This window comes from Schistocerca piceifrons, chromosome 3 (genome assembly GCF_021461385.2).
Source record: "Schistocerca piceifrons isolate TAMUIC-IGC-003096 chromosome 3, iqSchPice1.1, whole genome shotgun sequence".
NCBI classification, from domain to species: Eukaryota; Metazoa; Arthropoda; class Insecta; order Orthoptera; family Acrididae; genus Schistocerca; species Schistocerca piceifrons.
In genome coordinates, this window is record NC_060140.1 from 902,515,722 (window position 1) to 902,532,476 (window position 16,755).

The 16,755-nt window shown below is 38.0% G+C and overlaps 2 protein-coding genes across 17 annotated transcripts in view; one reads left to right on the plus strand and one right to left on the minus strand.

Moving 5' to 3' along the window:
- The window catches only part of LOC124788276 (longitudinals lacking protein-like), a 552,769-nt gene extending 543,254 nt beyond the window's left edge, over window positions 1-9,515 (minus strand). For 15 of the 16 annotated variants that reach the window (XM_047255494.1, XM_047255503.1, XM_047255504.1 and 12 more), the window contains exons 1-4: window positions 9,380-9,515; window positions 8,810-8,996; window positions 7,791-8,715; window positions 7,519-7,614 (exon numbers count right to left, since the gene is read on the minus strand). In XM_047255494.1, the coding sequence (XP_047111450.1) occupies window positions 7,519-7,614; window positions 7,791-8,715; window positions 8,810-8,983 (1,195 nt within the window). In that variant the 5' untranslated portion in view covers window positions 8,984-8,996; window positions 9,380-9,515. Of the gene's footprint in view, window positions 1-151; window positions 447-1,953; window positions 2,049-2,331; window positions 3,481-7,518; window positions 7,615-7,790; window positions 8,716-8,809; window positions 8,997-9,379 lie in introns of those variants that run through there. The other variant, XR_007016079.1, reaches the window with a different exon arrangement.
- A 203-nt stretch (window positions 9,516-9,718) lies between these two features.
- LOC124789177 (protein bric-a-brac 1) overlaps window positions 9,719-16,755 on the plus strand; it is a 261,959-nt gene continuing 254,922 nt past the window's right edge. Inside the window, exon 1 of the mRNA XM_047256470.1 lies at window positions 9,719-9,842. The gene's annotated coding sequence lies outside the window, so the exon portion shown is untranslated. The remainder of the gene's footprint in view (window positions 9,843-16,755) is intronic.

Here is a 16,755-nt window from a genome sequence, read left to right on the forward strand (position 1 = left end):
AGATGACCTATCTCATTGTTAGTGTGACTATTTTTTGTGTGAGCAGTCATATAGCATGTGTGTAAATCCCAATACAGGTAAGGATAGGTATAATGAATCATTGATCTTGGATGATTAAGTTGCATCGTAAACCTTTGATGGAGAACATGAGTTAATGATCACAGGAACAACTATGGAACCTTTATTCGATGCTGCCTTGTACAAATATAGCAACAAAGAACAAACAATGTAATAGAAAAATAAGATATTATTTCTCTCTCGGTAAAGTACAAAGTTTCCATTTATTTCAATGTTAAAGATATCTTCATTCACAGATGGCACTAAGTCACAGAAGTGTTCACAGTTTCAAGTCCTTCGCAACACACACTACCTACAACACCCTATGTGTACATCCTCTATGAAATGCAGCGAACAAACTTCTCTACATGCTGACATGAGCTGGAAATCTGAAAAGAAGACATGAACCAAATTAAAGAGAAATCTGATGCAAAGTCAATATTTATAACCACACCTGTAATGGAATGGCACCTTATTAAATTCATGAGAATTATTTTGGTGTATGTAATGTGTTGCCAAGTGCCTCAAATGGATCAGTGACCCACAAAAATCGAAGTTTTCATAACTATAACTCCCAACAGAAAAATTGTTAATCTATATTTACAAGACAAACTTTAGCAAAGCGGTGGCAGTAAGACCAGAATACAGATCCTCTAAAATTTAGAACAAGTGCTCAAAGTTGCAGTATGGGAAGTACTTTACAATAGCAGGCATATTTATTACTTTAGAATCAGGGCTGGGGGAGAAAAAAAAGACCCCATTAATAAACCAGAATACACTGTAAAAACAGAAATGATCTGCAACTGGAGAACAAACACCAGTATGAATCTCTTTTGTAAGTATAATTTGAATTAAAGATCGGAAGAGGATATCTCAAGTTCTGAACTACTATTTTCCAGTACATTACCATGCATTTATACCACACCAATGCACAGTGTGCACATATTTCCTGTAACATTCACTTGGCAGATGAGTTAAATCAATTATCTTTGTGCTGTTGCTGCAGTTCTGACAACAGAAGAAATATGAGCTGTGCTTTGGTGTTTTGCACTGAGCAAATCCACAGTGATATTTTAACACCACCTTCCCCAAGATGGAAATAATACAGTAACGCAAAAAAACCTAAGTTAATGGACTTCAGTAAGTGTAGAGATATGTTTCAGTTGCAGCATGTAACACCGATTTTAGTCTACATCATACCAAGAAAAAGAACTAAAATTCTTTACTGTCACTTAACAAACATGTAAAGAATAAAAATTCACAACATTACTATATGTGTAAGTGTTTCTGTGGGTGGTAATAGTACACTGCAAAAGAAGATAACACTTCTTTTGCCACAAATATCATGTACAAAATTAACAACAAATCTTAATTACTCAGACTCGCATTTCATCAGTAAATGGCAATACAGTATGAAAGGAACTGGTATAAAAATGAAGTAGCTCTTATCAGAGATGAGAGCTTACTATGAAATGGGACAGCAAAGTTCGATTACATCTGTCAATGAATAGCTGAAACGAGACTACCCTCTATTGAGCAAATCTGTGCAAGTTTAGGACTCCACATGATGTTATGCTTTGATAACTACCTTAACCAGGATAATTAGCTACACAATAAGAGCATTTACAGTGAAAGTCACAGCATTTTAAGTTAAAAATGGAACAGCGAACAACATTTTACCCAAGTCGCCCTTTCATACAGTACAGGGATTTGAAAATTTCACTCTCAAATTTCATAGCGTACACTATCCCTCGATTCAACAACTGGTTTACTCGGGGGCTCATAATTTGTTAATATTTAGTCATTACATCAAACTGAGGCATTTGTAATAAACTCCCATTTATGGAATTTGTTTGAAAAGGTTAACATCGAAAAATCATTAGCTGTACTACATACCTCTAGTCCACATAGAATAGGCTGTCTGCTTAGGAAATACACTCTCCAACTTGAAGGCACACGTTGAAAAGACAATGGAACACCAAATGCCGCACCTACAAAATTATCGGAAAAAAGAAATACATTAGTATCATTTAAATTCCAGCAACACATTTCAGAGGAATCAAGGCTGTAGGGTGGGAAGACGAGAGAGAGAGAGAGAGAGAGAGAGAGAGAGAGAGAGAGAGAGAGAGAGAGAGAGAGAGAGATATTTGGGGAGGGGGGCACATGACGAAGTGCCAATTCTTATTTTCGTTCCTCTGAACTGCATTGCAAATAAAATTATTTCAAAATTCAAACAGTATTTATTAATTAAGCAACTAGATTGTATTTACTTACTTTCAATAGCTGAAGTGAAGTTTGGTGTGGCAATGGCAGCAGTTCAGTTCACACCCAATCAGCAACTGGCTCTCCATGAATGCAGCAGATTAGTGCAGAGCGATTTCTCAAAATATACCTGTGCACACTGCTTCAAATCTCCCCAGTTGTTCCAATGTAATACATGACAAGATATCAGTATGTGACTTTTCTGTCACATTTTAGGCACTCAACTTGCCCTTTAAAAACCTAGATTTATGAAGGATATGCCTATAATGTGATGATGCTATCTGTAAAGCAAGCACAACACACACACACACACACATTTCGTGTACTTCCTCCACAACATACTTCTGCCTGTAAACAATGTGTGAAATTCATTGATAAGTCATCAAAACACTTAGGCATCCAGGTATGGCTTAATCACATCCAGTTGGTTTTTGATGTAATTTCCTTGATATGAAACGACAGTGTTTCACCTGTGAATTCGAAAATTTTGAATTTCAGGATGTGTTATTAAGTTAATGTGAGGCACAGAGTTAGACTAATGTTCATCTTCACTGGCACCTGTAGCACCAGCTGCACAATAGGTAGGCCTCCACCTCTATAATGGATCAGAGTACATGGTACAAGCATCATTTGTGTAGGACCCCTGGAATACTTCCAACCAGAATTTCAATTTACTTACAAAAGATGTTTAAATGAATCTTCAACAACTGTAAAATATTTTCTTACCAATGAAAGCTTAGAAAGTTTACTGCACCATAAAACTTTAGAAGTAAATTAGTGGTTATGTGACAGGATAATGCAGACCTTCAAAATTCATGTTACCATTTGCTGCAATGATTCGTATGTGAAGTGTCATTAAAAATCACTTGCGATTGTAAGCTAATAGAGAGCCCATCCAGCCAGCTTCAACTGGTAAGTGACCTGCTTTACGTTGGTGTGCACGAAGAACATCACTCCGACTAAATCGTTTCATACAAACTGCACAACAAAATTGCTTCTCCACTCCACACTCATACCGCATGTGTCGATCAAGTGTGTAGGTGACCGAGTACTTTCGGTCGCAACGCGGACAACTCAACATGCTAGAACAACCTATGTCTGAGGATAGTGTAGTCAACCGGCTGGAGAAGGTGGCCAGTCTGCGATACAGTGGCCAGACCTCTGGAACAACAATAAACATCCCTATGTCACTACCTGCTATCCAAACTAAATATAGGCATATGGGGAAAATCTTCCATACAACTTAAGCCCAATACCACAAGTACCAGTAAGAACAGAAACTATGAACTATCAAATCATGTACATAAGAATTCATTCAGCTAGTAATTTGGTACACATTTCAAGCACACATTTTCCTATATTACCATGAAACTTAGTGATTCACTATTAACTATAATTATATGCCATATTTTAAAGTTCCATTAAACTAAATTTTCTTCACTCTACATGCTCATACAAATGATACTTACATCTGTCCCATCAAAAGTTTTTACGCATAAAATAAAACTGTTTATTAAGATATACTGAACCAGTCACACGTCTTAGGCAAAATTCACTTGGGGAAACCAACCACAAAGCAATTATAATCAACCACATTATAATAGTCATTTCAGGTGCTAGTTCCTTATTAGCAATAATTTTGTGAGTGTGTGTGCGCGCGCACAGTGTGTGTGTGTTTGTGAGCAGGGAACAATCTTAAGCTATGATACCAGTTTAAAAAGAAGTTAAACTACAAACATCTCAAAGTCACATTTTTGACAGTGAAAATACCTGAAAACACAGCAGCAACAGTAGTACATTACCTGTGAAGTATTCCCATGTCAACATTTCAGATAGCCACAATGATAATACGTCAAAAAAAACTTCCACCAGCACTGTGCCCACACACAGCACCTCAACACCATAAATGCACCTCGACAGCAACATATTGCCAACATCTGTAATTACTTCAATCTTGATCTCCAACAGTAGTTGATAATTTGAACAGCCAGACTTGGGTGACAAACCTCTGGAGTGCATTGTTCCTGGTGCCATTATAATTGCCACCTCAAGCAGTGGGGAGAAAGTAGACTAAACACAATTTCGACCATTCCTGAACACATCAAACCCAATACTTCCGAAAGGCCCTGTAATAAACACTACACTAGGTATATGTTAAGAAATTTGCTGAAGATGGGAAGAAACAGGTAAATATTTGTGTCAGGTATATAAATTCATGTAAAATAATCATTTCTTACCACTCCATTCTGCTTTAAACCTAAATTCATTCAAATATAACTGGGCACATTTATAGAATTAAACTAGACACATATGCCCAAAATACACTCACAGGTCACATCAACCTCCTGGAGAGGCACAACCACATCCAATACATGTTAATCGAACTCAAATTAAACCAATAGATTTTTTTATGGCCTGTCATTCTTCCATCAACTTACCATGGACTTACCATGTCTACAGTCTTGCCCCCTCTCAAAATCAACATGAGTTTCAGTACCAAAGATGTGGCACACTCGTACAATCCAAATTGCATCAACTGCTCAGGGAACATTACAGAACCACAAACAAGCTCAGCTTTGCATTCTGAAAGCTGTATTATCATCACAACTGATAAAGGTTTGTCTGCCACACACATTTTCAGCTACTACACAAGGAAAGAAGAGACATGTCATCTAATCACTATTAAAATTTTAAAAGTGCCATATAAAAATGATACTGACCATCATAAGCTATGCATCCATCTTCATAAATGATGTCAGTAGCATGGAATTGGACTGCAATTCGGTCCACCATAGCCTGAATGCACTCTGTTGGACCATCCACCATCAGCTGCTTCATCATGTTCACTGCTTCAGTACAGCAACGGGTAATCTTCTTAAGCAGAGTTGGAAAGTTGTCTTCTTGCCAAATTCTTGTGAAGATGATGATGATAGAGCTTCATAATATATCGCAACTGCTAGTATTAAAATAACCAGCAACCGATGCTAAGTTCTCTTCAAAAATTTGCGCACGCAAAACTTTTTCGTTTGACGTTCAGGCTGGGTGAAACCACCCTCCGCGGTGTTCAATAAGATCGCATTCCGTTTATTACGGAAAAAAAAATAAAATAAAATTGATATCTATTCTGCACAGCAGTAAAAACAAGCAGTATCCACTTAGTCGCAGGTCCCACAAATACCACTCACCTGTGTGCTGAAATCCAACTTCATGTTAAGGTAATAATGTACAAAGGCTTCTGCTGCACTTTCCAGAAAACATTCAGCACTCACCTAATTCCTCAAAGGCATGTTGGTAATTCTAGGGATGTCATCAGTGTTGAAAATTTATAATGATGCTGTCCTAAAGGTGAGAATACATTTTCAAACAATGCACTATAACAAGTACGGAAGGCTTTCTTTCAAAACTGAAATAAGTTTCAGAGCTGCTTCAGGCAAAATACACTGTGTGTAGCTGTGTTAATCCAGTGTTTTCTTATCCGCAAATGGTGGAAATTTTTTACCAACAACCTTGAAAGCTTCCAGCAAATGTCTTGCCTGCAAATCTTACATTCATACAACTAAAGAATACTAATAACATGTATTTCAGATCAGCACCCTCAGAACAATCCTATCAAACTTTTCCATGTAAGACAGCAACTTTAGATGAATATGCGACTAACAGTAATTTAAGAAAAATTAAAATTTACTTACTCTCTGAAACTTTGTTCTGCAATCAAGGCCTCCTATCAGGATTTGTGGTCATCTTCACTTCATGGGATGTGCAAGCACACTGCTTTTGGCATCGTCAGATCTTGATGACTTCTATCCACACTGTTGATCTTGAAGTCTTCCATGCTGCAGCATATCTTGATGTCTTCTCCATCAAATGATGGTCATGTGACATCTTGTAGGCTTGTAAGATTTTCGTAATAAGCACCGCTTGACTGATTCTTCTAGTGTAAAGACGATGCGCACATAAAGCAAGTTTCCGAAATTTCATAATCGCAAAAAAGTTGACACGATGTTCCGAACGAACTGGGAAGTTTTGAAGTTCTGTAGCACTTTGAATGAAACTCAATGCTCGAGGTGAAAACGCTGTTTAGGAACAGTATACAGACATCTATATACACAAATAGGGACTTTATATGGTGTCATCAGCCACTTCCACACAAAGTATGGGCATATGCAACTACGGGTACCATTTGCTGAATTCCAACTTTTTTTGTCTTAATTCTATAAAATGCTTATAAAATAATAAAAATCATATTGGAAGAGAGCACTGTTTAATGCCTCTCATTGTAAGGCAATGCATGTATATGATTTAATAATTTACTCCAGACCTGGGCTACCTGTTCTTGCCTTATTCTCAAACAAAACCTTAGCACTTAATCTTTAAAGCTACCCTGTTGTTAATAATAATACATGCACAGAATGATTAACAGTACATATAATCCTAACAATGCGACATTCTTCATGAGTAAGTTGTAACATGATTGACAATTTTAGACACTTACTCAAGAAGCATGGCAACAAAAGAAAATTAAGAGGACATGCCAGCTCCTGAATGCCAATTATTAAGTACCAAGCACAGCAGTAGACCCAAGCAGCAGAACACTAAAATCCTATATAAAGAAACTTCACAGTTGATTCCTTTCACTAAAACAATGTCTACCCTTAATTTATTAAGTTGGGAATTTTAAGTTTAAGTATGCTGTATCACTATCCCTTAAATTTACACTTTGCTCCCACAGATTTCATGTTTTAAGCATGTCACTAAATTTTTATAAATGCCATTAGTTCAGAAGCAGATACTACCCAACACCTAGACAGAGAGAACACTAATAACATAATGAAAACTTTATACTTTAAGTACTGCACCTCCAAAGAACCTAACACGTGCCTACTGTCCACTCATAACTTAAGAACCTCAATAGCCCATTTAAACCTATGTATGAAGTGATTATAGACACTTATGTAGCCAATATCTTCAGTTGTCAGATCCTTCCAGACAACTAATTCGCTGGTACACTTTCTTGACAGTACATAATTTATTTGCTGGCACATCCTCCCAATTCAATGAACGCATATTTCTCCGCAAAGTAACAAGTCGGCCAGAATAGACAAATTCCGATCGGTGTAGTACAAAATAGCTACACTTTACATCACAATGTTCCGACTTTGCGTAGAAATATGCTAATAATTAGTAAAACTTTTCTCTTACCTTGAGAATCCCTATGAGCACCAACCGCTTCCTGCGCAGCCATGAAGACTTCATCCGTCGATCTGTCAGTTGCAGTTACATGCCACGGTGCAAAGCCTGCAGACACACACCCATCATTTCATATCTTTGCGTATGCTGTTAATGACTGACAATGCCGAAAAATTTTACTGACTGCTAGGAAAAAATGAGCTAAATCTACCAAGCATTAACTCAAGCTAAACGTTCGAAATCTGAAGATCAAGATATACACATAATATACTGTCGACACTAACCTGTTCCTTGACTGCTGGAACCCTCCCCACCATGCGAAGGACCCGCTCTAGGCTGATCCATATCGTCCATGTCATCATCTAAAGTCAAGTCCTCCACACTGTCATCGTTCACTTCCTCCAGGTACTCTGACTTTGGTTCTAATAGAGGTTCAGTCTGTGGCTCTACTTTATGCACAACAGGTTCAGGTTCAATTGGCATTGTCTGTGGGGAGGCTACAGCACCTTGCACTGAGGCCAAAGGTTTGCTCATAATCTCAGAGTCACTGTTTTTCTCCTCAGTTGTATGACTTAACTGGGTATCTAACGACGGTTTGGGTATTGGCGTCGACGTAACCGGCGTTATGGTGGCGGGTATACTTGGCGCAGGAGGTACCTGCGATTGGGGTGGAAGTTCACACGAGCTACTTGTTTCGTGATTGTCAGTTGATGGTAATACACCAGGTGCCCCTAAACTGTTCTCATCACAACTTGATCGGCGTCTATGCTTCTTCCGTTTACGTGAGACGGGCGAAATGCTGCCCTCCCTCGTCGTGGCCATCTTCTGCAACGGCATCGGCGGCGGGGCATCCTCGGGTAAATCAATAACTTGCGGAACTTGAGATGGCTGCGCCGTTCGTCGATGCTCGATAGTGAGGCCCGACGACGAATGCTGTAGAATAGGTGGCGTTCTTGCTGGTGTGGGAGGAGGTGGAACCGATTCTTTTCTCCTCTTAGGTTCCACTTCCCTCTCTGTACCTCCGCCACCGCTATCCGATAAACCCTTTATCTGCAGAGATTCGGCGGCTTTCAATAAAGCTCCTAATTGATCTTGAGAAATATTCACTTCACCCCGATACATATAATCCATCATAGCTTTCAATTCTTGGAATTTCACATCTTTAAGAATAACGATCGGGTGTTTCTCATAATGCTGACTCAGCAGGAGCTGTAATGGAGGAAAAACAAGAGTTAGAAACACATATCCGAATTTGTTAAATTAGTTAGTAAATTGTATACTAATATATTAGCACCACACTTACCTCAAAGTAAGGACTACACGCGGAAAGAACTACTTTATGCGCTTTCAAGTATTGGCCTTCAGCTGCCAAAGTGCAGTCAACCAAAGTTCCACTCTCCAGTAAAGTATCAAAAACAGCAACCAAAGTGCTTTGATGATTATTCCACCTCAAACAAAACTGCTGTTCTGATCCCATATCGATTCAGTTCCTGGAAAAGAATTTAAAGATGACTGAAATTTGATTAACTACGCATCTTGCCGCACTGCATTGACTGACCCTACACTAGGGTGGGGGCGACGCCACTGCACAATGGCCGCTTCACTGCACGAACTAGACAAGATGGCTGGTTCAATACCATTCAATACAAAAAGACCAAGTTTTAGAACACGTACACTAAATTATACCAGTTTGTCAATCGACAAACATAAAAAAATTAAATGATAAACATTGTACATAAACTAGTTACAAACTTAGTATACAGTTCCTCCGTAGTCAGTACAAAGGGTGGTGAGATCACATCAAATTAAATTAGACCGTATATTTATCCACATGCGATAAACAGATAAAAATGTTCTGTAACTGTATCATTACCTCTTCTGTCGCTACTTTTTAAAAAATACGGAACTTTGCACAAAAATAACAAAATACTTCAGCAGCTATCCGATCACCCTGCCGGCACCGCGAACAGCATAAAACCTTCTACCTGCTAACGTCTGTAGCGACTGCTGCACACTGCTGATGACGGGAAAAGGTGGAAGCGTCCAGAACGGAAATCTGCGCAGATACGAAACTACGCACTCTGCGCATCTTTGTGTATGCGGCGTTGGCGGTTATCGGCTATCATTCCGTAACAGTTTTCGTTCCCCCTACGTCCACCTTTTACATGAACCGGGAGGAGAAAAGGGTGCAAGGAGAACGGTGAAAAGTCCAAAGAGAGATCTGAGAGGAAGAAGTGGGTTCACAACAAAATAGCTTAAAAATTGTCTACTTTGTTTTCTGCCTTACTGTTGGCTGCAGAAATTTAACTATTACTTCATTCGATCATATTTAGCAGGTAAGGACACAAAATAGTGGTATTATGAAGTATGAAATATGTTTACTGTTTTAATCATCGCCGAAGCGTTGCGATTTTAGGAAAGTGCGTTAGTCAAGTTAGTTCGTATTTTATTGCCTTTAGTGCTTAAGATAAACAACCAAAATTGAAATTCTGTAGCAAATTTCAGGTAATTAGACCTGTTATTTGAAGTCTTGGAAAAAATTGACAAATTTGCGCCATAGTGCGGTGCAGTACAGCTGTGAGCTACCGAGAGCACTGATAAAAAGTTTTGACCACTGCATAGTTTTTCCTGTCTGTTATCCGCTGTCCGCTTTTTGGCATGCTTCCCTTCCACTGTTTATTTGAGAATGCGCATACTTTCCAGAGGACAGTGGATGGTGTAGGTGGCATACGTAGATCGATTCGAGGCGCGCATTTTCTTGAAGTTGAGCTGTGCAGTGCTAGTTGCGATATGCCCAAGCCGCACGCCCATGTATTGTAGATAAGGACTGCGGCTGTTTCTTATTGGCTTGACGTGAAACTGTGGCAACATGATAAACTACTGGATTCTATTTTTCCAATATAAAACCAGCGCAAGGAATATTTATTTTCGAAAGAATTTTATTGAATCCACACACCTGTACAGGGGGTGTACATAATGTTTCTTCCTTTCCTTCAATTCCCTACTCCATATCACCAGATTTGATTTGATTTTACTTGTGGTACTCAAGGGACATACAAAAGAATATAATAATTCACCGTTCGTGTAAGAAAACTGACATAAACTCCGACGTTGCATACTCGTACCATATATTAAAATAAAATACATTTCCCAGAATTATTTATCAAGAAACTTACTTAAACACGCTAAGCTTTCGAGCTAATAATGTTTGTTCCATTATTACATTCGACATTCAACACTTGCAATGAAGGAGGTCTGGAAAATCAGCAATTATTATAACTCATTTCGGGTCAAAGGAAACTACATGGAGGGAGATGCTTAATTTACTCATTTATGGGCAGCAAGTTAACATTTTGTGAATAACACAATATACTGTTCCCATTATTTTGTACACATTTCACAAACATGTTGTAATCCAGTTAAAGCGTGATTAAATTGCCATAGGATGTGTACACAAAGTCAATAATTTCCTCGGCGTTTTTGATAAATATGACATCGAATCGAGGTAAACATTCAGCAAAGGGAATTAAGATTGGACGGCCCAACGGTGTCTGTGACACTTTAAAATTGAGATTTCTCCCCGTCTGACTACTTCTACTGTCAATAAAAGTCCATAACGCCATTTGCCATCATAATAAACTTCTTTCCGTGGTGCAAATTATGGCCGTCTTTAAAACAGCCAGTGCTGCGAGAACAACTTTTTCAGACTACAATCAATCTTCTTTGACTATACCAATCATCCAGCTTCTCAAAACAATATCCGACCACGACATATCAGTTATGGCCCGTTTAATAAGAATCACATTTTATTGATTGCAAGCCAAAATTATTAAAATTTAGCTGTGTTGGTTTTTGTTCCCCGTGAAAAATATTTTTATTTTTTTATTTGCAAAAAGAAAATTGTTTTAGATTTCAGTTCTTGTTTAGCGAAGCGAAATGTACGCGATATTTATTGCAAAAACCGAGACACGTATCTTAGAACGGGTACGGTAATAACATTTCTTTGTTATGCTCATTTAAATTGTTAATTATTTTCATATGATGTCTTTTTACCATATCGTTAGACACCTGCCTCTTTCAGGTCAATTCTTTAAGCGTGAATGTGGCACTACCATAAATTTTAAAGGACAGAGCAGTCCAACTAGTTTAAATTACAGGGACAATGAATATCTGAAACGTGCTTTGAATCGCTAAACCACTTTGCTTACGATTTTGTGATGCAAGGGTTCTAACAAATTAAGACGCTCACGATGCGTTAACTGTAACAACTCGGGTTTTGTATTTCCCGTTCAGCCCTACCCAGGCCTGCCCAGTTCATACATACACAACCTGGAACTTTAAAAATAAGATGAAGTCTACTCATTTATTTAACTTTATGTAGCGAGTTGAGCTTAAATACAACCATAACTATTAATAGGTATATGTTCCCGTTACGCAACAAATAAATACTCTCAAGTCCGTTTGTTAAAGAAGTTGTGTTCAGTAAATAAAGCTGATTGTCACAATATGATTGTACCTAAATATGGTTATCCATTACACATGCCCAGGTGATCTTGAGCAGTATTTTCTGCATCACTCAATTTTTGATACATCACACGCTTTACTAGTAAACTGAATATATGACATATTTACTGTGAGGAAATGATAGAGAACATTAGTAAAGGTCGTAGTAAAACACCAATTTACAGATACAAAATGTATAATAGCATGAATTTTGATTTGCAAATTATGTGCGTGAATTGCAGTTGCTAAACAATACACGAAGTATCTATAAATATTGCTTTTAGTAAGAACTTTTATTTTGATGTTTTATGATGTGATTAATGTAGCTATTGTATGAAACACAGTTCTTGTATATTCAAGGAGATATGATAGTAATTTTCTCATGTGTTATCAACTGGCACATTTATCTTGTCACAGTTCCCTAGTGCTGCAAAGAAGAAAGTAAATCCCAGTGTGAAGATTGGGCAAGCTCATTATTTTAACGTAATTGTGGTTTATATGGCTTAATGTATTCAAATTACATATAGGGCAGCATTTTTCTGTTGCCTAAATGTATGTATTTAGATGGTGCCCTAATTTCTTCAGAAGCTAAATCCACACGTAAGCAACAAATGGAAGTTTACATAATATGTACGACTCACTGTTGACCTGTTTGTTGTCTGGCTTAGCACAGTTAATTAAATGTTCCATGGGTCATTTTGCGTGATAGATCATAATGAAGTGGAACGTGTCATTTTACATTCACATCAGATAATTTGTACATTCAGTTACATTCTGAACTTCAAGCTTTACCTCTTTTCACAAAAAGAAAATAGAAAAGATATAGAGGTGTGAGTTTGTAATCCCTACTCACCACCTTATACACATTACAGTAACATAAATTTTACTGTGGAATAGGGGGAGTTGTCAAGGAGAAACTTCCTCAGTTTGTTTTCACATTTTACTTTACTGTCAGTTGGGCATTTTATACTACTGGGTAAGTGATCAAAGACTTTTGTTGCAGCATTCTGCACCCCTTTTTGTGCTACATTTAACCTTCGTGTGGAGTAGTGAATGTCTTTTTTCCTTCTGGTATTTTATTTTTCACAGTGTTGTGCCTTTTGAACTGTAGTGGATTATTTACAACAGACTTCATGAGGAAATAAGTATACTGTGAAGTGGCAGTCAGAATGCTCAATTCAGTAAATAGATGTCTACAAGATGATTGTGTTTGAGCACTTCATATTATTCTTGTGGCACTTTTTTGTGCAATGGAGACATTCTTTCTTAAAGATGAGTTACCCCACAGCATTATTCCATATGACATTGCGGAATGAAAATATGTTAACTTACTGGTTTGTCTTTTCACAAGATTTCCAATAATTTTAAATGCAAATGTGACTGAATTAATTTGTATCGGGAGTTGTGAAATGTACTATTTCTCATTTAACTTCTCATCCTAAGGATAGCTAAGAGTTTTGAAGTTTCCACCGTAATTATTATTTTGTCGTCATGTGCTATACTTATCATTGGTGTATTATCCCTAGATGTCCAAAGCTGAGTATGTTGTGTCTTTTTAAAATTTATGGTGAGACTGTTTACAGAAAACCAGTCAGTGATACTTTTGAGAACTTAGTTTACGGGAGATTCCATGCTGACTAATGTTACATTCTGGAATCGGTGTTAGATTATGTCGTCTTTTTATCAGTCTATAAACTTAGATTTTCTTTTGTAAATCGCCATTACACATTATGTTATTCAGGTAAGGATCTCGAATTAACATTTAAAGAGGGAAGAAGCATTAAAATCAAAGAAAAAGAATTTAATGTGTACTGCTAATGTACATTGTAAGTCAAAAGTGTCCTCAAACTGTTAGGGGTATGGATCTGGTTTGTATCACAGAAAATGCATATCATGTTGACACACTTCTAAGTTGTTGTTGTTGTTGTTTTGTTGTTGTTGTTATTGTTGTTGTTGTTGTTCAGAGACTGGTTTGATGCAGCTCTCCATGCTACTCTATCCTGTGAAAGCTTCTTCATCTCCCAGTACCTACTGCAACCTACATCCTTCTGAATCTGTTTAGTGTATTCATCTCTTGGTCTCCCTCTGCGATTTTTACCCTCCACGATGCCCTCCAATACTAAATTGGTGATCCCTTGATGACTCAGAATATGCCCTACCAACCAATCCCTTCTTCTAGTCAACTTGTGCCACAAATTTCTATTCTCTCCAATTCTATTCAATACCTCCTCATCAGTTATGTGATCTACCCGTCTAATCTTCAGCATTCTTCTGTAGCACCGCGTTTCAAAAGCTTCTATTCTCTTCTTGTCTAAACTATTTATCGCCCACATTTCACTTCCATACATGGGTGATGCTGAGGGACTTAGATTAGGAAATGAGACGCTTAAAGTAGCAAATTAGTTTTGCTGTTTGGGGAGCAAAATAACTGATGATGATCGAAGTAGAGAGGATATAAAATGTAGACTGGCAATGGCAAGGAAAGCGTTGCTGAAGAAGAGAAATTTGTTAACATCGAGTATTGATTTGTGTCAGGAAGTCATTTCTGAAAGTATTTGTATGGAGTGTAGCCATGTATGGAAGTGAAACGTGGGCGATAACTAGTTTGGACAAGAAGAGAATAGCAGCTTTCGAAATGTGGTGCTACAGACGAATGCTGAAGATTAGATGGGTAGATCACATAACTAATAAGGAGGTACCGAATAGGATTGGGGAAAAGAGGAGTTTGTGGCACAACTTGACTAGAAGAAGATTGCTTGGTAGGGCATATCCTGAGGCATCAAGTGATCACCAATTTAGCATTGGAGGGCAGCATGGAGGGTAAAAATTGTAGAGTGAGACCAAGAGATGAATACACTAAACAGATTCAGAAGGATGTCGGTCGCAGTAGGTACTGGGAGATGAAGAACCCTGGACAGGATAGAGTAGCATGGAGAGCTGCATTAAACCAGTATCTGGACTGAAGACTACAACAACAACAAAAACATGGCTACATTCCATACAAATACTTTCAGAAACGACTTCCTGAAACTTACATCTATACTCGATGTTAACAAATTTCTCTTCTTCAGAAATGCTTTCCTTGCCATTGGCAGTCTACATTTTATATCCTCTCTACTTCTACCATCATCAGTTATTTTGTTCCCCAAACAGCAATACTCATTTACTACTTTAAGCGTCTTATTTCGTAATCTAATTCCCGCAACATCACCCGATTTAATTCGACTACATTTCATTATTCTCGTATATCCTCCTTCCAAGACCATGTCCATTCCATTCAGCTGCTCTTCCAGGTCCTTTGCTGTCTCTGAAAGAATTACAATGCCATCGGCGAAGCTCAAGTTTTTATTTCTTCTCCATGGATTTTATTTCCTACTCCGACTTTTTCTTTTGATTCCTTTACTGCTTGCTCAATATACAGATTGAATAACATCGGGGATAGTCTACAACCCTGTCTCACTCCCTTCCCAACCACTGCTTCCCTTTCGTGCCCCTCGACTCTAACTGCCATCTGATTTCTGTACAAATTGTAAATAGCCTTTCGGTCTCTGTATTTTATACTTGCCACCTTCAGAATTTGAAAGAGAGTATTCCAGTTAACATTGTCAAAAGCTTTCTCTAAGTCTACAAATGCTAGAAACGTAGGTTTGCCTTTTCGTAATCTTTCTTCTAAGATAAGTCGTAAGGTTAGTGTTGCCTCACGTGTTCCAACATTTCTACGGAATCCAAACTGATCTTCCCCGAGGTCCGCTTCTACCAGTTTTTCCATTCGTCTGTAAAGAATTCGCGTTAGTATTTTGCAGCTGCGACTTATTAAACTGATAGTTCGGTAATTTTCACATCTGTCAACACCTGCTTTCTTTGGGATTGGGCCCTTGTATAGACCCTCTATATTCTCCTTCCACCTTTCTGCTTTCCCTTCTTTGCTTAGAACTGGGTTTCCATCTGAGCTCTTAATATTCATACAAGTGGTTCTCTTTTCTCCAAAGGTCTCTTTAATTGTCCTGTAGGCAGTATCTATCTTACCCCTAGTGAGATAGGCCTCTACATCCTTACATTTGTCCTCTAGCCATCCCTGCTTAGCCATTTTGCACTTCCTGTCGATCTCATTTTTGAGACGTTTGTACTCCTTTTTGCCTGCTTCATTTACTGCATTTTTGTATTTCCTTTCATCAATTAAATTCAATATCTCTTCTGTTACCCAAGGATTTCTATTAGCCCTAATCATTTTACGTACTTGATCCTCTGCTACCTTCACTATTTCATCTCTCAAAGTTACCCATTCTTCTTCTACTGTATTTCTTTCCCTCATTCTTGTCAATCGTTCCCTAATGCTCTCTTTGAAGCTCTCTACAACCTCTGGTTCTTTCAGTTTATCCAGGTCCCATCTCCTCAAATTCGCACCTTTTTTTCAGTTTCTTCAGTTTTAGTCTACAGTTTATAACCAATAGATTGTGATCAGAGTCCACATCTACCATTATATAATCTATCTGAAACCTGTCAGTATCTCCAGGCTTGTTCCATGTATACAACCTTCTTTTATGATTCTTGAACCAACTGTTAGCTATGATTAAGTTATGCTCTGTGCAAAATTCTGCCTGGCGGCTTCATCTTTCATTCCCCCCTCCCCCAATCCATATTCACCTACTATGTTTCCTTCTGTCCCATTTCCTACTATCGAATTCCAGTCACCCTTGACTATTAATTTTTCATGTCCCTTCACTGTCTGAATAATTTCTTTTATCT